At 41.3% G+C, this 26,828-nt stretch overlaps 1 protein-coding gene across 1 annotated transcript in view; it reads right to left on the reverse strand.

The window, feature by feature from the left end:
* Window positions 1-258: 258 nt before the first annotated feature.
* Window positions 259-26,828, reverse strand: part of TRIM44 (tripartite motif containing 44) — a 135,493-nt gene continuing 108,923 nt past the window's right edge. The window contains exon 5 of the mRNA XM_025356132.1: window positions 259-4,920. Coding sequence (XP_025211917.1) covers window positions 4,893-4,920 — 28 coding nt within the window. The 3' untranslated portion in view covers window positions 259-4,892. The remainder of the gene's footprint in view (window positions 4,921-26,828) is intronic.

The raw sequence follows: 26,828 nt of genomic DNA on the forward strand, positions 1-26,828 counted from the left end.
CATAAAATTTAATCTAGGCCTGGATCATTTTACTTTGAGGAGAAAACATATCACTAAATAATAATGATCTTAAGTCTGTTCTTTTGCCACTTCCCAGAGATCTCTCCTAAGGCACTCAGGGAAAGTCAGGAGTAAATTAGACTTCCACATCTAGTGACCAAAACACCATCATCTCCAGCATTACCACAGTGAAGTATGCAGATCGTCATAAATATTTACACCTTGCAGGGTCCTTTGTGCACAACTCTGAGAGACAAATGGCATTTCCAGTAATAGTTTATTGATTTCCAAATGCACAGGGGCGCCAAGTCCAAACATCCTGGGATAGCAGTAAATCTCTCTTACAAAATAATTTACAGTATGAAAATGATATACTGAAACATTAACTCAAACGTGTAATTCTGTTGAAAGATTCAGTGTTCCCTTGTTTAATGTAAAGGGTGGAAAGGGAAGATTCCTAAGGAAGGAATGTCACTGTGCACAGGAAAATAGGCAGAGGACAATGGATTCATTGGTTCTCCCCATTCATGCAGAGTGGCCTGTCACTGTAGAAAGACCGGTCAGGTTTAATCCTCATTGAGTATTAATCTGCTGTCCCCTCAAAGTCATATCAAGCCTAGTATGGGCTCCGTGGCTTTTTCTGCACCAATGTATCCGTAAGTGTCTTCACTTATTTTCATTTTTCTGCTCTGGACCTTGTTCTGCTGTTTCTGGTATGTTCTCAGTTCCAAATGATACTATCTTATCTTACCAGGCAGGCCTCCAGAATCAAGAACTGCCTGAGTCTTACGGTTTCTGGAATGGGACAGGGTAGGGGGTTTCATAAGCCCTGTTGGATAAAGGCAATAATAATGAGATTGAAGTCTCCCCTATGGGCCTTCTTTTTCTCCTAGGGCTGAGCTGGACTCAGTCCATAATGAGATTTTTTTAAACATAAAAATCTGATGTGATCAGCACACAGTAAACATGCAGTTAATTTTCTTATTGAGAAGCATGTATGGAACAGCCAATACATATAATGAATGTGGAATTTCAAGAATGGCAAGGGAGCATTTTCTACTTGGGGAGAGAGGACTTCCTAGACCCTGCCACTACTACAAGGTCATGAATTCTGCATTTGTGCCCTCAGGTCTAACTGGAGTAGTTAGACTCTCAGGTCACCAAAATGGCTGGGCATCCAAGTTTCCCATGTTATTAGACATCTTGGAGGAGGGCTGGAGTGCAAATTTCCTTCAGGGCTGTCACTTTGACTCAGTGCCTTAGCAGCTAACAACTTTTGCTAGGGAATTGCTCTTCTTGTAAGCAAGTACCTAAGCTCCAACTATATGGTGACACTTGTAATTAGGGCTGACAGAAATCTTTGAAGTAGTATGCAAGATAATGAAGGGGCTGCTTTGAGTTTTCCTTAGTTCTCAAATATTGTGTGTGTGTGTGGACATGTACGTATATACATATACACACATATCACACTTGTCATTTATATATAGGTACACACTCCCCCAACACACGCAAACCAGGAATTAGTAGGAGAGTCCAGATTCACTGGACTTTGAATTGCCACATCCTCACAGAGCACACTGGCCGCTAAGTTTACTAAAATATGAAGATTTCCTTTTCTACAGCAGTGAAGCTGCAGACAGTTGCAAATAAAGTTGAGTAGAAAGCAGAACACCCTTCACTTTTACTACTGCTGCAAAGTTCTATACCTTTGAAGGCCAAGAAACACTTTATTTATGGAAGACGGCATGAAAAAGGAAATGTTCTCCCAACTCCTGGGGGTGGGCTCAAGTCAGCAATGTGTACTTAAAGCATCGGCTAAAGGGGAGAAATAAGGCTACCTCAATGCCATTTCTGAGCCCTAACTATAACTGTCATTTTGAAAAGATTCATAAATTGGGATGGTCAGCGCACAGTGGGAAAACCTGAAGCCTTTTTATCCTTGTTTTTAGGTGGACCACAGTGTGTGGTACAAAGTGCTTGTCCACAGAATTAGGGGGAGCTGGGTTCAAGATTTGGCTTGAGTATTTCCTAGCTGTGTAACTTGAAGCAAATGACTTCCATTCCCCATCTGTTTTACTATCTAAGAGACAGTTCAGGGCCTGGCTCATAGTTGTTCCTTAATACAAGTTATTTCCCTTCTTGGGCTGTCAGAGTGGAGACTCCAAGCACTTCTTGGGACTGTCCTGGATTTAATGATATCAAATCAAAGTCCCTCTCGGCATCCGGAAATTCAACATTTGAAAGGTAGCCAGAAATTGCTATGAGTATCTGACTGATTCTGGAAACATTCATTACCTGCCTCCCTTGGTGACTTCTTTTTAGGGGTTTCAGCAAACCCTGCAACCTGCAGCCAGGCAAGACACAATTCTGAGCTTTCTAAGTTTTACTGACCTGGCAGGAGGGAAGCCTCATCATGCTGGGGCTTAAGGCCAAGCAGCATGCTCCAGCTCTATGGGAAGGTGGTGCCACTGCAGGAAGCATCCTAGTTTCTTACATTGATAAATGCTGCCGGCAGGAACTTAGGAGCCTGGGCAAAAGCTGCTGCACTGTGTTTAATGCTTCCCTGGTTAAAGTTTTATCAGGTGCTGAAGACAGCAGGAGTCTGTAAAGCAACTCTGAAACCCTTTCTAAGTAACAGCAAAAGTGCTTTCCTTGAGGATCAGAGATAAGTTACTGAGACAGACTGGCACACATTTTTATATTTCCATTTATATCCACTGCATAAATACTTGAATTTCCCAAATACTGATTCAAAGTAATAACATATTATCAGATATGGAGAACCAATGATCTGTCCATTGCTAATATAAGGCTACTATTTGGAGATCAAACAATGATTATTGGGGAAAGACAATACAAGCTTCCAAATCCTAAAATCTTTTTAATCTTCTGATACTTAAACTTTTTCAAGAGTGGCTACTGGTCCTTCTTTTAGGGTAGTTTTGTTGGATATGATTGGAGGTTGTAATTAATGGTATGCCAAATTCTCCAGTCTTTGCAGAGACAGCTAAAGCACCAAAATTGTCTTAGCCATTTCTTGGCCACCAGTTTGAGAGAAAAATGCTTTTTTTTTTTTTTTTTTTTAACATCTCAAACTCCTCTCAGCCCCAATATCCTGGCATCTTTAGTGAGTTAGGACAATCCTAACCTAGAAGCATATATGCCTGGGAGCTTCCTGGCCTCAAAGGAATAAATCATTTCACAGCATTCACAGGACTGAAAAATAATATAAATAGGACTCTTATAGTAAACAAGTATTGTTTCTGTTTCAAAACCATCCTGCAAGCACAATAATCAGCTGGCCCTATAATAGGTGAACAGGTCATAGGCAGGCAGGAAAAGGGATTTCCCCCGGTGCAGGCTCCTTTGGTTCTGCCTCAGAGGCACTAGAAGTCTAGGCCCTGGGTTAGCAGCAACCCAGAGTCTGCTTGGATATGGTTCCAGTTGTATTCTTCATAAGTGAACACCAAAATACCATAAAGGCAGAGGAGAGTGAACATATAACCCACTTGCAAATAATTACCTTTCAAGATTCCTATTTTTTATCTTAACAGTCTATGTGTATGAACATTTTATTCTATAATATAACTTTTATATAAAAATAGGTCATCTCCTGACTCCAAACCATTTGGTAAGTAAAACTGATGCTTCAAGAAGATGCAGGTTTTTAAGTTTGCAGTTTTACATTCCCCTAGCACATCCCTGCTTACTCGGGAGTACAAAGCTTGGTTGTAAGAAATTGTGATTTGGAAGTAGAGAAAAGCAAGGAAGTCCAACCTCAGGCATGTCTCTGTTACTAAGAGGAGAGCGAGATCCAGGGTGTGGGAGATGATCTGAAGGTCTGTGGGTGGGGAGTGCCACAGGAAGAAGGGTTCTGGTCTGAGGTAAAGGAGGTTATATCTATATGCTGGGAGATGAGCTGAATTCAGAACACATGGAGTGGCATCAATTCTCCCCATATTGCATTTAAGCCAAATTAGGCTAAAATGAGGGTAGGACTAGCAAAAACCTACAATGAAAATTCCCATTTGGTAATATACATTCCAGCCCTTCACGTTGTGACAAGCCCATAAAACCTGCAGAATTCACCCAAATAATTGTGGTTCTATTAGATCCTTTACTGACTATTTTGGAAATTCAAGCAATTTGAATTCAGAATTACTGATTTCAACTTTTAATCAGATTTCTTTGGTCCTTTATTTTCCCCCCTAAGGTCATTTCCGTTCCACCTCTTCAATCATTTTTTTTCATTTCCACAGCACTGAATTATGAATCTCAAGTCCTGGATAACTTCATATACTAAAAATATCTCTTCCTAATCTTTAACTCTTTCTCCAACACCTTTTTCCAGTCATCCACCTTAATTCATGGCACCACATTTTCACAAATGCAGAACTGGACTTTTAGGGACTGCCCACATGAGTCAATGTGGCCCTACCTTGCTCTCATTTATTTCATGCTTCAATATGAACAAAATTGGGTTTCTGTTAATAGGCAGGGAGAAAACTCTGACTTCCCTTCAAGATTATTCCAGATCCTTCCTAACAAAGCCATACTGTTTAGTAACACAATATTATGGGGGCTGACTTTCCTGAGTAAGTTCAAAGCAGCCACTGAGGGATTACCTGAAGGACCCTTCTTAATTGCTCCTGGTGGATCAAATGGGCTCTTTTCCTTGACCTACCACAACCAGAGGATGAGAAGCACACAGTCAGTAAGCATAAAACTGGTCATCCCTTGGAGAGATATGTGCCTGCTGTGGATCTGGGGACACATCTGGTGGAAGTACGTTTGTTGCTGAGCAGCTTTCACAGAAATCAGAAGCCGTTACATACACACTGTCACATACACACAAGGGGAGGGGATGATTTTCCAGTGGGGGTAGCAAGCCTTCATGTGTCCTCTTCTTCACTGGCACCACTACAAAGGAAAAGGAGAACCAGGTGAGTTAAGATATCACAAGAAGGGAGGCAACCTAGTCTACTGGTTGGTAGCACAGACTTTATGTCAGACATACCTGGATTTTAAGTCTTAACTACCATGATTGACCAACATGGCCAAAGGCAAGTTACTTAGTTTCTCTAAATTCTGATTTATCTGGCCATAGGGGGATGATGATAAAACTTACTTTCTTGAGTTACTAGAGGATTAAATAAGAGAATACATATAAAATGCACAGTACCTGGTATATGGTTAAGTGAGCAGCTATTTAAAGGAGCAGGTGAGAGTCATCATTCTTTTAAACTTAACTGACAAAATAAATTGCTGGTAAAAATCAGGTGTGTGATTTCCTCTAAGCCTTAAGCCATTTATTGTTAGGAGAGAAAAAACAAGAAGCTACTATCATCTGCACTCTCAATGGCATTTTGCACTTGGAAAAAATCCAAGATTTCAACTCATGCCATAGGGACATATGCCACCTCGTCAGAGAAGGTACCCTACTAAGTAGGACTCCCTGGTGATTCTCTCTTACTTCTCTCATAGGCCTTATCACATTACATAATTTGTTTGCGATTTGCTCTTCTCTCTACCCATGACTAGAGCATACAAGAATAGCAATACTATTTATTAACTATGTATATCTAGCACTAGCACTGGACTAGGCACATGGAAGAGCTCAATAAATAATTGTTTTTAAAAAGGAAGTGAAATACAAACAACAGGAAGAAAGGGAGGGAGGGATGGACACGGTTGAGGGGACTGGTCAGTCATTACTGCCCTGGCCAGGTTATTCCAGATGTTAGTGATGTTTCAGTGACCAAAAAATGAGTTGTCAAGCCCCAGAGGCATGGCTGGTACCTCAGCTGCTCAGAGTTACAGCACCTCTGGCTTGGACCTGGGAGAGAACACTGTTGGTACAGGGACAGGGGCAAGGAGAAGGCAGAGCCTGAAAAAGCAGGAATGAGCACACTCAGAAAGGCAAAAGTAGCAAACTTGCCTAGTTTCTCCCCATCCACTTCCATAGGTCACTGTCCTTAAAATAGTAACAAGAGCCAGCTTGATCAAGTGCTTACCGTGGACCGGGGCACTGAGTTACGTGTGTTACTCACCCATTCTTCCTATTATGTAGGGGCTATTATTATCCCTCGTTTTCCAGATGAAAAACGTGAAGCTCTGAGACATGTAAAATCCTAGGGTCACATAGTAAGGTCTGTGTCCTTAAAACTCAAGGTTTAGTTTCTGTTGGATAAAGTCTGAAGTGGTCAAGCTGGTAGGAAGGAAAAGGCCTGTAGAACATCAGCTCCCAGCTATTACCTAGAAATTTTTCATCTCACAAGGGATTATCTATGTCTATACAAAAGCTGTGCTCCTTTGCATCCATTTGGGAAAGACCTTAAGGGAAAATATCCTAGGCAGCAGATTTCTAGACCTTCCACTAAAGGCAAAAACATTTCAAGAAACAGGTCCTGCAAGTTAAGGTAAGTGTATGCTAGGAGCCAAAAGAACCAACCCAGTAATCTTCACCATTCCAAAATCTGCCTTGTTTCCACTCCCCTTTCCTGCTGGTTATACAATCATGGGATGAAGGGTGCATGCCAGGAAGAGCTGGACAGTGGGCTGTCATTAAGGAGCAGTATTTAATGGCATCTGTCCCAAAGGGAACAAAGGGTCTTTTATGAAAGCTTCTCACCAGAATCAAGGCAGAGCTGGAACTGGCGCCATATTCTCCCCCTTGGTATTATATCCAAAGCAAGCTCTCATTGTTCTCTTGTCAGTTTTATTTCAAATATGAGGGCAGTATGGTGACTCTGCCCTAAGCTGCAGTTCACTTTTTAGCATTCTTGAGACACATAGTTTAAATGTTCATGGACCTAATGAAATTGTATACAGAATTTTATCTGTGTGTTCCTTTGTCTGAGAGAAGCCATACTTTTCATCATATTTTCAAAGAAGTCAACAACTCTTGCCAAATTGGGAATAACCAAATTATAAATAAACTCTTTTCCAGTTGCCAGGTTCTTTACTATAAGACTTGGAGAGTGGCTTGGGGAAAAGGTCTGAAGTCTGAACTGATAAAATCTTTTCTCATTAACTTAAAAAAGATCTGTTCTTGGGTCTGAAATTTATCTCACAGTTTAAAACATGAGATCTTAGGATACTGGCATATCATTTATTGATTACTTCATTTGCTAAATATTTGTTGACTGTCAACCATGTGTCAGTCATGATTCTGGGCACAATAATGAATAAGATGAACACAGGAGTTGCCCTCTAGGACTTTAAAGCCTAGTAGGTGAGATACAGGCTCAGGGGAGAGAGGGAGAACCTTTTTTCCCCCCCCCCAGAACAGCATCTTTAAAGAAAGCATCTTATTTTTATAATAACCCACTTCTCACAATAATGAATAAGAAAAGGGATCATAACTGAATCTGTAACACAGAGCTTTGCTCAGCTTGTATGTCATCTCTCCTGGAGGGTTCAACAATATAATTAGTGTTAGGCATCGTCTCCTCTCCTGAATGTTCTTGCTTCACTTTGTATATAAACTTTGTATATAAGCTAGTCTATGTTCATGAGATGATCTCATTTTATTTATTTATTTATTTTTATTTATTATTTTGATTTTGCTCTGTCACCCAGGCTGGAGTGCAGTGGTGTGATCTTGGCTTACTGTAATCTCCGCCTCTCGGGTTCAAGCGATTCTCCTGCCTCAGCCTCCTGAGTAGCTGGGATTACAGGTGCCCGCCACCACACCCAGCTAATTTTTGTATTTATAGTAGAGATGGGGTTTCACCATGTTGGCCTTGAACTCCTGACCTTGTGATCCACCTGCCCCAGTCTCCCGAGGTGCTGGGATTATAAGCATGAGCTACCATGCCTGACTGTTCATGAGATTTTTTATCTTAAATAGTCTATAAAAGTCTTCACTTTCTGCAAGGGAAGTAATACAGCCTTCTACCTCAGCCACTTACCACGCTCCTCTGAAACACCTACCAGTCACATTTAGACTTACAACCGGAATGGGACTCAGATGTTAATGGCTGTTTCACTTTTTTTTTTTTTTTTTTAAATAAACTAAGGGTGTTAGGCAGACAGCCCATTCTATAGCAGGTAATGCCAATGAGAGAGTCAGCATTACATAATTACTCTGATGTCACCAGACTGAACTAGGTTCAAATCCCTGTTATGAACTAATAAACGGTGGGATCTTAAGTCGCTAACCTCTCTGAATCTGTTTTGTCGAAATGCTATCTTCCAGGGTTACTGTGAAAGCTTTATGTATTTTATGCAATACAAATGATAAAAAATGTTAACCTTCCTCAACCCACCTTCCTTCTTATCCTGAATAAAAACCTGCCTCCTTCTGCCTTTCCCTCAAATGTTCCTAGTTCTGGCAGCTGAAACATTACATTCCAGAACAAGTGTGTTCCTATCCCCAAATACCCTTCAAATATCTGGAGAGCAACAGTATCCTGCTTTGCTCACTTGGAGAGTTTTGTAAATGACAACCCAGACCTAATGAAATACAGGTACTAACTAGAAAGGCTGAGTTTCACTCTGACCCTTCTAGGTGGCAGGTCTCGAGAAAAGTCATGCCTGCAAACACTGGGGAGAACAAATACGGAGTGAAGTTTAGTTAACCGGCCTTAGCTCAGTCACTGATCTAGTTTGAGGGTATTGCTGTATCTAAAAGTGGTGGCCTTAAAACTGGGGTACCGATACCCTTGTGGTATGTAATTACCTTCCAGGAAGTATTTGGGCCTGGGTAATTTTATGAAAATTAATGTCCAAATCCTTAACTTCCATATATACTGCTTCCTAAAACTTATCTCCTCAGAAACATGCCTGTGCTCTATAAGGTTCTTGTTTCAGCCACTCCCACTTTCCAGATCACCATACTCCCACACTTCTGCAGAAATGCTACTCTCACCCTTCTGAATCTTAGCATGTAACAATTTTAGAATGTCTCCCTTAGAGGAGTCCTATGAGAGAATGGCAAGCAATAGTAAAGGAGACAATCTCTTTTTTCATTTAGGCAGGAAACTCTTGGCAAGGCTGTGTGTTTTATCTATCTATCCATCAATCTAACACTTCAAATTCAAAAGTGAGATGGTTATCATGAGGTGTGTGCTAATGTTTATTGGTATTGAAAAAAATGAAATCAGACTTAATCTGACAGAAAGCAAGTCTGATCTGGCTGGATGGTTTGACCACCAGAACTGGCTTTGCCAATTAGATTATATAGTGTACCTTGCTTGTAAATTTAATAAGCTAAATTAACAGTGCCAAAGTTTTGACAAAAATATATATAAAAACTCATATAAACGACACAATATGTCAGTGATCACACCCTTAGCAACTATTTACACTTGATATATGATTTCAGGAATTAATTTAAAAATGTGCAAAAAGGCACATACTTTTAAATTTTCTTTTAGGGGATGTAAAACAAAAATGTTTAGCTAAAGGAACTGGGAGCTCCTAAATTCTGACCAGGAGGATGGTGTGAAATTTAACACTTTCTTGGTTGTGGGTAGGGGTTGGGGTGACAGAATGAGACTAAGGCATCCCAGTCAGCAGAATGCTGTATCCCTTCTCTGAGCTGGGCTCACTGTCTGATGTGATGCCTGTGAAACTGAAATGTCAGAGGCATGCCATAAGCCCCACGTTCAGACCCTAAACACCTGCTGATAAAATGATCATATTTTATCATAATCATTTTACAGTGTTTCACTGACAATTTTTTAGTTAGGCTGTATACATAGGCAGCTCAGCTTTTTGGCTTCTGTCCCCAGATTGTAGAGGTATAAAGGGGGAGTTAATAAATCAGGTAGCAGGCATTCTGACTTTGCAAGTTTAACAGTTTCTTTTCCTTCCAAAAATTACACTGCCTGGGCATTGTACAAGGAGCTGATTGGGAAGTCTCATGCTTTCAGTATCTGAGGAAGTGGTTGCCTAGTTGCAGTAAATATGCGATCAGCACTGCTGGAGAGATGGACTAAACAATCGGATCCAGGGACCTTTCTTTACTAGACAGAGCAGAGTTGCCTTCTTTGTCCCCTCTGTCCCACACTCACCTGCCTCAACAGCCTGAACTGAAAATCAGGTTACTGTGCTTTAAAGGATCTGAACTTTACAAAATAAAGTAAAACGTCCTTGGTCTATTTTGGGCTAACCGAGAAAAACATGATGAAAATACTAGAGTTCTAGTCCTGGTTCTGCTGTGTGACTCTAGGACCCAGTATCCTTATCTGGGAAATTAGGATGCCTTGCATTTTACGCAAAATTTAGGAAAACTCCAAACCAGACAAAAACTAATAAAGCTTCTCTCCAACATACAGACTTGCTGAGCTAATTAATTTGCTCTCATTTATACAACTGTCTCTCTTTGCTTCCTGTGCCCCCCTCTATCCTATCTAATCTTGCTGCTGCTCACTCTTTGGGTCCACACCACCTTTAAGAGCTGTAATACTTGCCGCAAAGGTCTGCGGCTTCATTCTTGAAGTCAGCGAGACCATGAACCCACTGGAAGGAAGAAACTCTGGACACATCTGAACATATGAAGGAACAAACTCCGGACACACCACCTTTAAGAGCAGTAACACCACAAAGGTCCGCGGCTTCATTCTTGAAGTCAGTAAGACCAAGAACCCACCGGAAGGAATAAATTCCGGACACAGTACTGCCTGATCATTACCTAGTGTAGACCCAAGAGTAAGCTCTGCCATGAGCAAAAGTCCCATGATTATTTATTTCATCATGGACCTTAAAGTTTGACTTGCCTCTAGCCTCACTGCAATTCCTTCTCAGACCACAAGGGCAAGGGCTCTTCTCTCTCTAGTTCGCATTCTACTTTATCCCATGAGCCTTCTCTCTTTCAGTAATGGCCACTATTCACAGAGGGCTTACTTAATGTTCCACAAACTGTGCTAAGAAATCTATATACATAAACTCACCGATAGCTTCTGGTATTATCTCCATTCTACAGATGAGAAAAATGAGGCCCAGAGAGGCTGCAAGACCTGCTTAAGGTACATGACTTGTAAATAATAGACCTAGGTTAAGCAATCAGACTCTAGAACCCCGAGAAATGAACTGACCTTGGGTAAGAGATGAGCCTGTCTTTTCTGATCCCTAGTTACCCAGCTGATAAGTAGTGGCCATTTAAGTTTTCTGAGGCAAAATGTTTTCACCTGAAAAAATGGGATATTAACACCTACCATGAGGAGATGGAAGATACAAGCAAGTGCTTTTTTAAGATGAAAAAATGCCAGAGATGAGTAGGATTACTATAGAAGAAAAAGAAGAAATACAGACCTGAATTTGTCTCAGCCCTCACAGCTGACTCTGTCTCTCCACACCTATTTAGGGACCTCTGAGAGAGCCTTGCGTTGGGTCTCCCGCATGACCTCAGGCCCACACTCCTATACTTTACTTAAAGAGTGAGGAGTTATGTTCCCTCTCCTTGAGGGTGGAATATCTACATACATTATGTGAAATACTTTCCGAACATGAGTTTTGTTTCTTCTTCATTTATTTATTTGATCATTTATATCAGTATGGACTCATGGATATTTATTTTATTCTTTGGGTTATAATCCAGTATTACTATTTTGTTGCTGAAACTGCTCAGCTTTGGCCTTTGAAAGCTCTGTTAGTTGGCTCCTATGTTTCATTGACATATCCCCATCAAAACGGGTTTTCTGTTTTTTGTTTGTTTTTGAGCACTTCCCTACTTTCTAGCACTACAGAGCCTTCAGGCTTAGCTGTCTACTTCCTCCTTGGCACTGACCACAGTGCCAAGTCTGAATTGATCTCCATGCACTTTGCAGCCTATTTACTGTTTTTATAGGTGGCTACCTTTCTTGCACTTGGCAGGGCCTGTGTGGGGATGGCCTACTTCTATGGAAGATTAAAAGGAGCCAGCAGGCCTGCCCAGGCAGTGCCTTGCAACAGGGAGGTGACTGAACGGAAGTAACAGGCAGGCTTGTAGCATGCCAGTGTCCCATCTGCTCTCAGAATTTCCTTCTTTAGTCCTTTACTGCTGCTGAATTTAGAGTAGAATCATTTACAGCTTTTTTTTTTTTTTAATTCAAAGAGTAACTTTTGCTTTTTTGTTGCTTTTTACTTTCTGTAACAAACAAGTATTGGTTCCATAAAAAAGAAAAAAAATTCCATTATGTTACCACCAGGGATAATCACCATTAACACAGTGAAATATATTTCCCCATACACCTTCTATACATATATAAAAATAAATATCTTTTACAAAATCAGCTCATACTTGACAGCCTTCTTCACAGTCTGCTTTTTCCACTCAGCTATCAATCATGAATGTCATATCAAGAAATATATTTCTATAAGATTGTGATCATGATTTGTATGGATTTATCATACCTAATATTGGGCATTTAAATTATTTCTACCTTTTCACTATTATCCACATCTCTGTGACACACATCATTGTGGATGAATCATCCTTAGTTATTTCCAAAGAAAAATTCCCTGGAGTTTCCTTCTGGGTCAAAAGCCTTGTTTGCGTTTGTTTTATAAGCTTTAATTTTTAGAACAGCTTTAGATTTACCAAAAAATTACAAAGATAGTACAGAGGATTCCCATACTTAGTCTCCCCTACTATGAACATCTTATATTTGCATGGTATATTCGTTGCCAATGAACTATGAAAGGAAAATAAATTTGGGGACCCCAAAATCACTAAGCCAAAGGGAAAAGTCAAGCTGGGAACCGTGATCGGCAAACTTGTCCCCCATTTTGTTCCTAAATAAGATGGCTACAAAGATTAAAAAGCTACATACCTCCCTCACAAAGGACAGACAACACTCAAAGTCATCCCTCGGCTCACGTGAGACAAATGCATATCCAATTGCTTCCTTTGATTCAGTGGAAAGCTAATCAGAAACTCAAAAGAATGCAACCATTTGTCCTTTATCTACTTATGACCTGGAAGCCCCCCTCCCCACTTTGAGTTGTCCTGCCTTTCTGGACCACACCAATGTATATCTTACATATACTGATTGACATCTAATGTCTCCCTAAAATGTATAAAACCAAGCTGTGCCCCGACCACTTTGGGGACATGTCATCAGGACCTTCTGAGGCTGTGTCATGGGTGTGTCCTTAACCTTGGCAAAATAAACTTTTTAAATTGACTGAGACCTGCCTCAGATATTTCAGGTTCACAGAACCAATACTGATACCTTCATACTAAAGTTCATATTTTGAGATTTCCTTAGTTTTTCCCTAAAGTCCTTTTTCTGCTCCAGATTTCACTCAGTATACCACATTTCATCATTAAGTCTCCATAGGCTCCTCCTGGCTGTGATGGTTTCTTAGACTTTTCTTGTTTGTGATGGTGAGGACAGTTTTGAGGGGTGGGGATCAGGTATTTTGCAGAATGTCCCTCAATCGGAAGTTGTCTGATGTTTTTCTCACAATTAGGCCATGGTTATGGGCTTTTGGAAGGAAAATTACAGAGGTAAAGTGCCATTATCATTACATCATATCAAGGGTTGATACTATCAATATGACAGCACTGTTGAAGGTGGCCCTGACCACCTGGCTGAGGTATTGCTTGTCAGGTTTTTCTATGGTATGGCTACTCTTTTTTCCCATTCCCACAGTGTATTCTCTGGAAGGAAGTCACTACGAGTCGCCTATACTTAAAGAGTGAGAAGTTATGTTCCCTCTCCTTGAGGGTGGAATATCTACATACATTATGTGAAATACTTTCGAACATGAGCTTTGTCTCTTCATTTATTTATTTGATCATTTATATCAGTATGGATTCATGGATGTTTATTTTATTCTTTGGGTTATAATCCAATATTACTATTCTGTTGCTCAAACTGCTCAGCTTTGGCCTTTGAAAGCTCTGTTAGCTGGCTATGTTCCATTGACATATCCCCATCAATACCGGTTTTCTGTTTTTTGTTTGTTTGTTTTTGAGCACTTCCCTACTTTCTAGCACTACAGAGCCTTCAGGCTTAGCTGTCTATTTCCTCCCCAGACCTAAAATCAGATATTCTCCAAAGGACACAAGAGATATGGTTTTAGAGGCATTTGATACTACCCTCCAGAAATCTTATGTTGATTTACAGTCATTACTCACATTGGCACAAGAATGCCCATTTTCCCCACACCCTTGCCAATAGCAGGGCAATTTCAAAGTGACTGCAGGGAGATGACCTGGCATGGGATACAGTGTGTGCATATATATGCATGCATGTGTCTATCTGTTCCATCTCTTTAAAATAACTTCTACGTTACTCAGTTTCCTGTTGAACTTCAAGAGAAAAATGCCCTGGGGCCAGATTTTTCCTTTTCTTTGCCCTTACATTGACCTTCCCCAACCTCCCTTTCCTTCCCCCAGTGCTGCTGGATTTTCTATCACTGGCGATCTCCTGTGATGAGGTCTGAAAGGAACCTTTCCTACACCCTCTATTAGGGCCCACGCAATTTCAAGGGGTGGAGAGTTAGAAGCAGAAATTAGCCCAAGGATTTGCCTTCCCTGCTTCCCGTACCTTCAGGAAATCCACCTGACCCAGTTTCCTCATCTTCTCTTGGCATGTGTATAATGGAAACCAAATCTCTCTCAAGCAGTTTCCTTCCATAGAAATCTTAAACATAAGATAAGATTTAGTAAAATGCTGGACTTCAAATTTCCTGTTGCCTCAGCTGCTGTATCTCACAAGTTACCAAAGAAAAAAAAGAGAAAGGATCAATAAATAAATATACTTGACACTGATTTCTAATCTCTGTCTGAATAGAGACTCACACCATGTTTGTGTGCATGCACATGAGTGTGTGTGAGAGAGCGAGCAAGGCAGATACACACACACACAGAGGCAAAGATACAAAACGCACGGGCGCGCGCGCGCACACACACACACACACACACAGAGAAAACAGTTCTCAGTAACTTTGGCAGTCTCATGATGATGACCTTCAACTGAAGTTGGAAGTATACCAATCCATAATGTCCTAGTGCTACTTTTCATATGGCAGCAGGTTATGAATATGGACCTAGGAGTTCAAAACACCTGGGGTTGAATCACAGCTCTGCCACTTACTAGCTGTGAGATTTTGAGGTCGGTGATCATACTTGGAAATAGTGGACAATGTAGTACCTACCAGGGAGAGCTGCTGGAAGGATTAAATGAGATTAATGTATATGAAGTACTTGGCAGATATATAAAGAGCTTGACATAGTACCTATCACATAGTAAATGCTCAAAACATTTTGTAGTTATTTAATGACATCACATGAAGAAACCAAGACTAAGAGAGACTAAAAGTCATACAATGAGTTGATGGTAGAGGGAGATCGACTGGAAGTCAGTTTCTGGCTCCTGAATACATCACCATACCTCTAACATCCATTTCCTCTAAAACTGCTATCTATTAACAAAAAACTAGAAGAGTTAACACTGTTGTCACCTGTACACTTTAGGTACCATGCTGTCATTCCAATGGGCTAAGATTCCTTCTCAAGTTTGTTCTCTTAGTGTACAGGCCATTAAAAAAATAAAGACAGTAACAGCTATCATGAATAAGAACGCATTCTATGTGCCAAGCATGGTGCTCAAAACCTTAGCAGCACCATCTCCCTATCCCACTAAGTCCAACAGCATGTCTTATTGACTCACCCTGCACGACCTCTCCCATGTGTGTCCATTCGTCTTCTCCACTGCTGCCACCATCTCCTGCTTGAACTACTGGAGTTGCTTCTTGACTAGTCTTCCTACTTCTAATCTTAATGCACTATTGCCTATTATTCAAACTGTATTCAGAGTAACAGTTCAAAAACGTGCAATAGATTATATCAGTGCCCCATTTAAAAATCCTTCAATAGCTTCCTATAACCCCTAGAACAAAGTTCATAGCACACAAATTCCTACATGCTTTGGCCCCTCTCTCCCTTTCAAGCTTGATTCATGCCACCTTCCAGCCACACTGGCTTTCTTTCTGTTCCCCAAATAAGCTGATCTTGTTCATGCCTTAAGGCTTGTGCTTTGCTGGTCTGCCTTAGAGCTCTTACTCTCACATCTTGGAATGCAAGACTCATTAACATTCAGGTCTCAGCTCCAGTATCACCTTTTCAGATGCTGTCCTAGACCAGGAAATCTAGAGTAGCCACCCCATCCCTGTACTATTACACTATATTGCTGTATTGTCTTCATAGCACTGATCACTATCTACAATTATTTTGCGGTGGCAAAGGGCTTTAACTATTTTGTTCCCTGCCGTATCACCAGTACCTGGTAATGTGCTTGGCACTGGTGAAACCACAACAAATATTTTTGAGTGAATGAATGAGTACATGATCAAAACAATCGTATAACACGTGACTGTTCAAGAAGCCTTCCCAGGCAAACCATGGGCCACTTGCTGGTCATGGAGACACTGCCTAGGAATCTCATGAACAGCTTACTTTGACAGGTAAACCCAACCTCCATTTCTTTTCTAATTGTCTCTGCAATGACCAGGCACACATAACCACTGGAGCTCTAGAATGAATTAAAATGCTATATCATAAACTGATTATTCTTACAAACAAATAAGCCTTACTGGAAGTCGTATGAGTAAAGGATGGTGTGGCCCATGGACAGGGAATGCTGTTGTCACTGCAACAGCAGTGACAAAGCAGAAGTAAGCTCATAGCTAGTCCTCCCTAAACAAAGAAACCTGAAGAACAAATTCATCTCCATGAGGAAATGTTCTCATCTGGCTTCTCTATAAAACAGCTGTGAGTTTGCCAACTTCTAACTCTCCACAACCCAGCTGTGAGCTGTTCTCAAGGCAGGCTTGCATTCCAGTACTTTATCCACCTCTTACCCTAACAGTCTATGAAGGGAGAGAGATGAGGATGATATCAAGTCAGCAACGCCAAGATAGAGGTGAGGGGATACTTAATTCATGGCTCCCTCTTTCCCTCAGATGAAATGTCAGCTGAGGCATGGATCCAGAAGTGGGAGAGCTAGGTTAGTTATTGTGGTGGTTGAGACTGATCATGGAAAAAGCACACAACTAAATTTCGAGACCCCATTCTAGCAGGCATTAGCGGCACAACCTTGGGTGAGATGCCTCTTTAAAGTTTCCATATCTGTAAAAAGAGGATAATTATACATTATAAGCACTTACAATTAATAAATGGATGTTATTACTTGCTAGACACTGAACTAATCACTTCACCCAAATCTTCGCAATCAGTTTCCATAATCCTGTGTAATAGCATTAACACTCCATTTTACAGACAAAGAAAATGCAGAGTAGACAAAGGAAGTAACATCCCAAGGTCCCACAGCTAGGCAGCACTGAAACTACCAAGGACTGGCTCTTGTTTTTGGCCCTGGGCAATGACGAGGGAAGGTAGCATATGAGGGGGCTTGTGACATCAGCTGGCTGCATTTATTCAGCTTGGTTATTAGTAATGCTTCATTACTAGTAGCAGAGGAAGTAACTGGTACTTTGTTGCTAAAGATGTTCTAAGGCCTTGGCAGACTCAAACTCCAGTCTGGGCACTAATTACTTGAAAACTTTCTCCTTGTTACAGGGGATCCCAATAGTCTCTTAGTTTATTTATTTATTTTTGAGACAGAGTCTCACTCTGTTGCATAGCCTGGAATGCAATGGTGTAATCTTGGTTCACTGTAACCTCCACCTCTTGGGTTCAAGCGACTTTCCTGCCTCAGCCTCCTGAATAGCTGGGATTACAGGCACACACCACCATGCCAGGCTAATTTTTGTATTTTTAGTAGCAACGGGGTTTTATCATGTTGGCTAGGCTGGTCTCGAACTCCTGACCTCAGGTGATCCACCTGCCCTGGCCTCCCAAAGTGCTGGGATAGTGTGAGCCACTGTGCCTGGCCCCAATAGTGTCTTTTTATTTGTTTGTTTTTTAAAAAAGAAGAAGCACAGCTAAAATTTTTTTTTTCTTTTCAGTTTTTACAACTGCAGCCAGTCATGACTTTCCTGTTGTAACCTGGCTGCAAAGTGGCCATTTCCCTCAGATTCTCGTCTTGGTTCTTGTGCGCTCCAGCAAACAGTCATGTAAAAGGGCCTGCCACCAAGACCTGTTCCCCAGAACTTACAACAGAATCTCGTTGGGTCAGATATTGGTTTCATTTTCAATCCTGCCTGTCCTGCAGTGAGAGGCACCAAGGTCTTACTCATTTAGTTAGGTTACATAGAAATATCTTTCAAGGTTTGAGTTGATTTTCACTACACCCTACTAAAGGATGAAATCTGAATTAAGTGAAGATGATGTCTCCTGTCTGCCATCAGGGAACCAGTGATACAGGTGGTCTGACACATCACTGCTCTGCCCTTGTAGCCTCCAGAGGTTCCGGGCTTCAGTGCACCTCAGCACCATTATATTGTAAAAGTCACTATTTGTCACTTGAGCTCTTTGGAGGCTGCATTTGTTTCTCATTCACTATTTTACCCCTAGTTTAGCAACATGCCTGGCACTGAAGACATTTGGCAGCTGGCATATGGCAGCTCTCATAACTTGCTTCGGCCTAGAAGGAGGGATTTCACCGGTGAGATAGAAGGCGGGCAAGGTAAACCTTCAAGGTAAAAACTACATCCAGCAGGAAAGCAGACCTTTCTCTATGAGCACTAAGATCTGTCTACTGGAAGAACTCCTAAAGGAGGTAGTATAATACGTCAGGATCATCCACTTTGGAATGAGACCAGGATTACTTACCATCCAAACCCTTCAGCTCTGAGCTGTGTAACTTTGGCAAAGCTATTTAACATCTTCTAGGCCTCAGTTTTCCTCATCTGTGAATCTGTGAAATGGGGAGTCATTCCTTCATTTGTGCTTTCAGTGAAGAAGTATTTATTGAGTACCCCTCAGTATATAAGGCATTCAAATAGGTAAAATAGCAGTGAAAAAGACTGACAAAGTCCTTGTTTTCATGGAGCTTAATTTCCAGTAAGTTGACAACAAACACGTAAATAATTTCTGATAGTGGATATGAAGAAAATAAACCAGGATGCTGGAATAGAGAATGATGAGAGAGAGAGAGAGAGAGAGAGAGAGAGTGTGTGTGTGTGTGTGTGTGTGTGTAGGGGCAACTCAGGAAAGGGCAGTATCAGGATCCACCTCTTAAGAGTTGATATAAATATTAAATGAGATAATGGATATAATGTGTTCAGCCTATTGCCTAATGAGTACTCAACTAAAATCAACTGTTTTTGTATCACTCCCATCCTGAAGTCAGTGGCTATTCTTTCACCTCGCAGTGACTGAGCCCCAAATACACGCCAGTGATGGAACACAGTGGTGTATCAGATGTCTCTACCATTCAGGAGCTCACAGTATGGCAAAGAATGTAGCTATAAGCCATAAGAGAAGAAGTGCTAAATTCCACCTGCAGAGTCAGAGAAGACTTTATCACTGAGTGTTGACAGATGGATTGGTATTTTCTAGGAAGACAATGGGGCAAGGAGAGGGGTGTGCCAGGTGGAGGGAACAGCTTGAACAAACTTTGAAGATGTGAAACAGCTCGGCATGCTCAAAGAGCTGTGAAAAATTCAGAATGGCTAGAGATAAAATGTGCGAGGGTCCAGAGAGAGAACGTGTCTCATCAGCAGCTCCTAATGCTCATCTTTATGGGTCATGCTGGAAGTGTCTCCTAAGAAAATGAGGGGATGTAGATGGGAAAGAATAGGAGATGAGAAGGGTGTCAGGGCTCCATATGGCGTCTACCACATTGCCAGCACTTCAAAATGTGAACAAGGGCTATGCTTAAAATATACAGGCTGTGTTCTGTGTGACACTCCCTGAGGCAGCACAAGCAGATGTTTCAGGAAAAAAAGAAAAACAAACACCCATTGGTAACTCAATATAAAGCCTACATGGGGGCCAGCAGGCATTAGGCTGCTCAAATGTGATGACATCATCAGCACAGATCTGCGACTCAGCTTGGAAGAGTATTACAGGTGCCAATGTCATGATGCTGGGGGTCTGGAGCAAATGGACACTTGCTCCCAAGCAGAGGCTAGGGCTCCCTCTTTGTCAAAGCCAGACTCACTTGTCCAGGAGTCTAAAGTCCGTGCCAGGGACAGTGAGAGGGCTCTGAAATGGGAAAACAAGAAACCATGAGGAGGTGTCTTATGTCTAGTTAATAACTCAAGCATCTCTGCCAGCATGTCTTCTCAGATGAGTATAACTGAGAAGTGGATGTTTATGAAAGGGAACAGAGGGTCCCTGTTCTCCCACTGCCTGGTTTCTTCCCTGTTTACCACCCAGTTCTACCCCTGCCCTTTTAGTAAGTGTTCTTGTTATGAGTTTCCCTAGGAAATGGAAAAGAAGGTAAGAAAGCTATCCCTACCTGCACTCCAACCTCAATATTCCAAAAGCTCATGATACAGTCAACAGGCCTGGACTGTAGGAAATCTGCCCCTCCTGGAAGGAGGGTTGCTTGATGTAGACAGCAATGAGATGAACATCACATCCAGTTTACTTTCAGCCAATCTTACCAGAGGCTCTCCTTGTACTGCAGTGCAGTGCCGTCAGATGAGAGACAGCACTAGTCTGGTCACCACTAGATGATCCAAAACACATAAAAACATCAAACAGAGCTGAAGCAGGGAGAAGAGAGGAACTGAAGACTGCAGCTTTCCATCCTTTATATGTCACTGCCTAATCTCAAGACTGAACAAAGCCCAGTGCTTTGAACTCAAAGGACTGCTCTATGTACTGGAGGAGGTAACAGATGCCAAACTTGAGAGCATGTGAAAAACAGCAAGGCCTTTGTCACTTTTAAAAGATATCCCATAAGTCATTAAGCCTAAAGTCCCTATTAAAGTTATTCCTGTAGTCTAAGGTGCTGCACTTAGAAGGTTCCTGATAGTTTAGCCCCTAGTTAAAAATCACTATGTATTATAAGACAAGAGTATGCCATGGGACCACCATAAACCACTTGAGTGCAGAAGAGTTTCTGGATGAGCCAGCTGTCATCTTAGGTGTTGGGATGAGGTTAAGTTTTGCTGGGGGAAAGAGAAATGATAATCTTTAAAGGGTCAGGACTAGGGCATAAGTACGGGTGCTGAAAGAAGCAGATAAGGATTATTAAAGAACATTTTGCCCTCCTCCCAGTTTTTCCAGAAGCTGGCTCTGCTGTGACACCCAAATGACATAATTCTACAACTTTAAACCTGTTTCATCTATATGAAGAAGAACCTGTTTATGGCTTAGTGTCAACAGAAATCAAGTGTCATAAGATGTATTTACGATACCTGGAAAGCACTTGGTCACCAATGGCCCAATTGCAAGGCCCAGGCAGAACAAAACAGTGTAAATACCCCAAGGAGCACCAGGGGAATATGCCTCTTAGAACTGAGTAAGGCCCAGTCACCCTCTAAGACTGCTTAATTGAGGGGCATCTGTCAGTAATTTGGATGACAGGGTTTCCTGCTGTCAGAACTCTCAACCTTGCCTTTTAGGCTAAGAGGAGCAGGAGTGCATAGAGAAACCAAGGCTGAATCCAGTCCTTCTACTTATTAACTGAGACCCCTCTGGGCAAAACTTACTCCACTGGGTCCCAGTTTCCTCACTTGTAAAAGAGGATCAATGATTCCCAGGTTCTTAATGAATGTAAAAACACACAGCACAAGGTAAACTATTAAGTGATTACCTTTCTCATTAAACACTGTATGAAGCAGTACCCTATACATACTAAACTTTCATGACATATTGCTATGTCCCCTTCTTCCTCCTTGAATTAGATGATTTCTAAGGCTCTCACATTCTCAGTCCCAATCAGACTCAAGTTTAATATAGAACAATAAATATATCAGATGGCTCTTCTAGTATGAGAAGTTAACATGAGGTATAGATCTTTTACTTTCCCTATCCAGTCACCCACTCACTTCTTAAAACATTCCACTGCAGTCCTCACTCAGCCCAGCAGAGATGGGTAGGAGGGAGGGAATAACAACAAAATAAATATTTTTCAGTCAACCACTTTGGGGAAAAGATGAGAGAATTCTTTTGAGAGTTGTTTTCAAATTAAAAAATATTTGCTGTGAGACAATAAAGCTACTCCTCTATAAAAAAACCTATTTTTAGGGCCTCAGGCTGAAATATACACAAGAAAGAAAAAAGGAGTTAAGAGTGATAATTCTGTGTGTAAAAGTTTAAGCAAAGCCTGTGGAACAACTCAGTTTATGTTCAGCTGTAAAGAGAAAGCTTACATCCTTCCCAAACTGCTTCTCCAGCCACCTCTCCTGAGTCTGATTTCTGATAGAGCTCAGAGCCCTGGTGGGACTAAGGCCTCTGGTGGCTAATCATATGCCTCTTTTTGCCCACTGAAGAGGATGGAAAGACCAGGCTTTGGAAATAGAGCCATTAACTGTAGGGGTCCAGCAACCAACTCTGAGAACCGCTGGTTTGTGTGAAAGGCAAGACGATCACTTAGCTCTTATTCATTTTAATTGGCATGAATGGTTACAACATGGCTACAAGGGGCATTCTCGTTAGGGGCCAAAACCAGACTCTCAAATGAGGCCCAATGCAGGAATATAAAAATTGTCTGGAGGAAAAGAACAGAAGGACTCCATGAATCTGATATAACGCCATACTAGAGGCTTTATTTTCTTTCGTTCCAACAACCCCTTGCCTCCCCTCCCCTCCCTTTGGTAAAGAACAGTACAACACCGAAATCCACAGATAATCCTTGAATCTCTGTGGCAGCTCCAGTTCTAAACTCCTTCTTCACAATGATGGTTTAAATGGCTGTTAACAAGTCATAACAAAGATCTCTCTTGCTCTAGGGTAGAACAGCCATATCCTTTCTCTTTACCCACCCAAATCATAACCAGCCTAAGTGTATGTCTTCCATGAAGTCTGTGCTGACCACTCCACTCTAGAGAGACTACTCATCATCCACCTTCAAGATCAGAGAATTCGGGGTCCTGCTTGTAGGACCAAGAGGAACTTGGTGGCTCTACTGTTCATGCGGGAGCAGTAGAAATGCAGGATCCCAAGGGCTGGTAAGACCAGGTGAGCTAGAAGTAGCCTAATCAAGGGAATAAGCATGAACAACTGCCATAGGATGGCATCAAAGCTGGTGAGGAAGGGGAGAGTGGCAGCCTGGAAAGTGAGCCATGTCCATAAACACAGTAATTCATTACAAAGGCTAGGAAGTGAGGCTGTGGACAGTGGTAGATACTGGATGCCTCATTATGAAGTCCTGGCTCACAGTGTGGTTTGGGGATATGCCCATAAGGTTTAGGCAGGTCACAAAAGATTGGGCACAAGGCATTTAACATGAAATCCATTTCCCTGACATTGACACCCGCTACCACAGGTGTCTCTTGTGGTGATACTACGCTGGTACAGACACTTGGCTTTTCCTCCTCTAGACAGGGAACTGCTGCTTGAAGGCAAGTATCTGGATTCATCATTTATAGCCCTGATTAGCAGTCATGTGTCTATGAAGATTTGTAGAATGAAGACACAAAGAATTTGTATTTTTCTTCCATATGCAATACCTCAATCACCTCCTTGGTGAAGACAGTCAGAATTATAAGATAAAAAAAAGTGGGGGACATTCTAGGCCCCCAGGTTGCAGGCTGTGGAATAAGGGATGATTAGCTCTAGCTGTATGCAGGCTGCTCCTCAGGGCATTCCATTCACCTTGTGGTAATAACAGAGACACTGTGGAAATGTACTGTAGCTGCTCTATCATCCTGTTTTTCTTTTGTGCTTTGCTGGTGTTAAGAATATGGTTGTTTAACCATACCATAACCTACTACCGATTATACTTCCAGACACGCTGGCCAACCCAAGGTGGCAAGGAGGCGTGACAGCAATCTTCAGAGTCACCCCTCCAGTTGCCAGCCAGTTGCTCAGGGATGCACCATCTCACTTTGCTGGAGCAGAGCCTTGCTTCCTCCTCTCGTCTCCATGCCCACCCACACCGCTTTTCCAGAGGTCAGCCACAAGTTCACATCAAGCAACAAGCAGTGATTACAAATTGAGTGCCTGCTGGGAATATCTTTCTAGTGTCAAGCAACCATTAAAAGCACTTAAGGAAATCACAAAAGGGAGGCGAGAGAATACTTACAGAGAGCGATAGGATGGGGAGTGTAGAAGGGAAAGCGTCAGCCCACTTCCTATCTTGGAGGAAAAAACACGACATAAAAAGCAAAGTTGGTTCTAAAGAATGAACCTGAAAAATGGAAACTGAAGAACACTGTATCTGCCAACCACTCTCCTACTGCAGCCAAAACACTTCATGGTGCCTGGGAAACCTTTTGCTAACACAGAGAAAATTATATTTTAAGCAACTGTGTATTTTAAAAAATTTATTCAATGAGTATGCATTATAATAGGTATTCATATATAATCTCTTGTCCAATTACGGCTGCATCTCTGTGAAGAAGGCATTATGATTGTTTTACAGATGTGGAAAATGAGGTTCAGAGGGGTCAGTGACTTGACTACATTTGGATCTCAGGAGTGACTGGTTGCAAAACTCATGTTCTTCCCACTAAAAACAAGGCTGGATGGGACTGTGAATCTCGCCAGGTCTCAGTAGCTGTTACTCCTGGGTTAATTAGGTAGTAGTGTAAGTGGTGTGCATAGTGTGGTGGCTTTTGCTGTCCACCTGGTTAAAAGAAGAGTCAACCTATTTATCTTAAGTGAGCTAATGGAGTCTTTGATGGAATCTTCCTTCAGTCTTCTAGTTGTCAATAACCATCTAAAAGGAAAGGACTGGGAACTGAGATAAGCAGATAATGTAACCTTGGGAAAGTCATTTTCCTCTCTGAGTTTTAGTTTTCTCATCTGTAAAATGCATCCAGTAAGACCTATGTAATAGAGTAGATGTGAATGCTACTAAAGAGAAACACTTTTTAAAGTTCTTAATATTATAATGGGCACAGGGGTAATATTTTGTAAATAATAGTTGTAACTTGTTTTATTTCAAATTAAAAGTTTTGGAAAATACCTAAGTTTGGTATTAACTTATTCTCATTCAGTAGGTGCTATTTATGATTGAAAACACTTTTTAAAAATCTTGAGTTCGTTTCACGTCTAAAAACAACCACAACAAAAGAATGGCAGTGAAAGCACAGATGACTCAGGTTAAGGAAATAAAATGCCACATTCTCTTTGGGGCTGGTTCTCTCTCACATGTTTCAATCATCTTAGCGCAGACTAAATGCACAGCAATTTAGAGACTAGAAACTTTTACTATCCAGTATACACATATGGCAGGGAACCTTGAACGTTTTAGGAGGCAAAAGACATGTGTAGGATGAATTAATGCAAATGGCTTTGCTTCAGTTATACAGGCCCCTGAAGGCACATTTGCTAGAGGAACTCTCTTAAGATGGGCAGCTCCTAGGGAGGGATTCAGGCTGATTCCCAGGCTTGCCTGCCAGCTTAACAGCTGAAAGTAGCAAACTGAAGGAGAATCAGGCTGACACTGTTTAGCCACTCCTGCTCCCTACCATAAAGACTGAACTCTTAACCGAATGGGGTGCAGAGACCCAGAGGTGGTTCTCAGGTTTTAGCCTCCTACAGTTCTGACTCAAAGCTGCTCTGATAGTAAACTGCATCTGTCTTTTGTGCTCTGTCCACAGAAACCTGAAGGCAGCACGGCAGGAGGCACCTTCTATCCATCCTCCTTTCTGCACCCCTTTCAAAAAGGCTTCTAGGTTGAAGCAAGACTATCCTTGCCCCAGGGCAAATATAAAATGTGCTTTGAATCACCACCCCTGAGGAAATGGTGAACAGTGGGGCCATCTCCTCAGACAAGCAGAGCTCTGAAGGTTTTTGCCTCTTGCTGTTTTCTTTTAGGCGATACAGCAAGCATTACTGCTATTTGAATCTGCAAAAATGGAGAACATGGAACTCAGATTCAATTCAGAGCTAAATTCATTTGTGTTTTAACTAATCCCCTCAAACAGTATACTTGGTTCTATAGAATTTCCTGTAAAATAGTAAACATTTTAGTCAGTATAGGACAAGTATTTGTAGCTTTTTGGTGTGAAAGAAGCAAAGAACAATACCTTCTTTAAGGTTATTGCATTGATCTTATCTAGGCTCTATTTCTAGATAGATTTGAGAAAACTAGTTCTTGCAAATCTGTCTTTCAGGTATTGACATAAGAGTCAGGTGATGCACCGTGTAAAAATTAAGGCTTGAGAGACCGCAAGAGGGGAAAGTACTCATTATGAAACAGAAAATGAAAGATATTGAAGTTCTACAACCTAGTTTTTTGTTCCTAGATTTTCAGCAATAAAAACCTGGTGAAATTTAAGATCACTTAAAGATATATAGAGAGATTTTGCTTCTCCCCAAGCCAAATTTTAGAATGGTTCTTGCCCTTTTGTGTTAGAGGCAAAATAAACATTTCCAAACCCCTTAATCTATATGCATGTTATATATGTGTGTATACACACATACACATACATATATACATACGTAAATACCCATTCTAAATTCAGTTTGCCATCACTATTCCTTCTTCGATTTGCCTTGCAATTATGGAGTCAGTAATTCTAAACGAAGTAGACATTTTTTATTAAGAGGCAACTCCTGAATATTTAAAAGATTTAAATAGGTATGGTATAAAAATGTAGTCTTTTAAAGAAACTTAGAATACTCTCATATTCTGTAAACCACCACTTCTCCTTCTTTTAATACATAGAACCCTTGAATAAAAATTCATAATAATGGATCTTACAAGTTATCTTCCAGCTACCCTTTAGCTGCTCAGATCTCAAGCCTCAGAAATAATATTTTTGGCATAGATGTATCTAAAAGTACATCACTTCAAGAATCCCCTGCAGACAGGCTGAATGTCTACAGCATTCTGGCCTACATATTGTTTCAAACATAAGAG

The sequence above is a fragment of the Theropithecus gelada genome, chromosome 14, assembly GCF_003255815.1.
Source record: "Theropithecus gelada isolate Dixy chromosome 14, Tgel_1.0, whole genome shotgun sequence".
NCBI classification, from domain to species: Eukaryota; Metazoa; Chordata; class Mammalia; order Primates; family Cercopithecidae; genus Theropithecus; species Theropithecus gelada.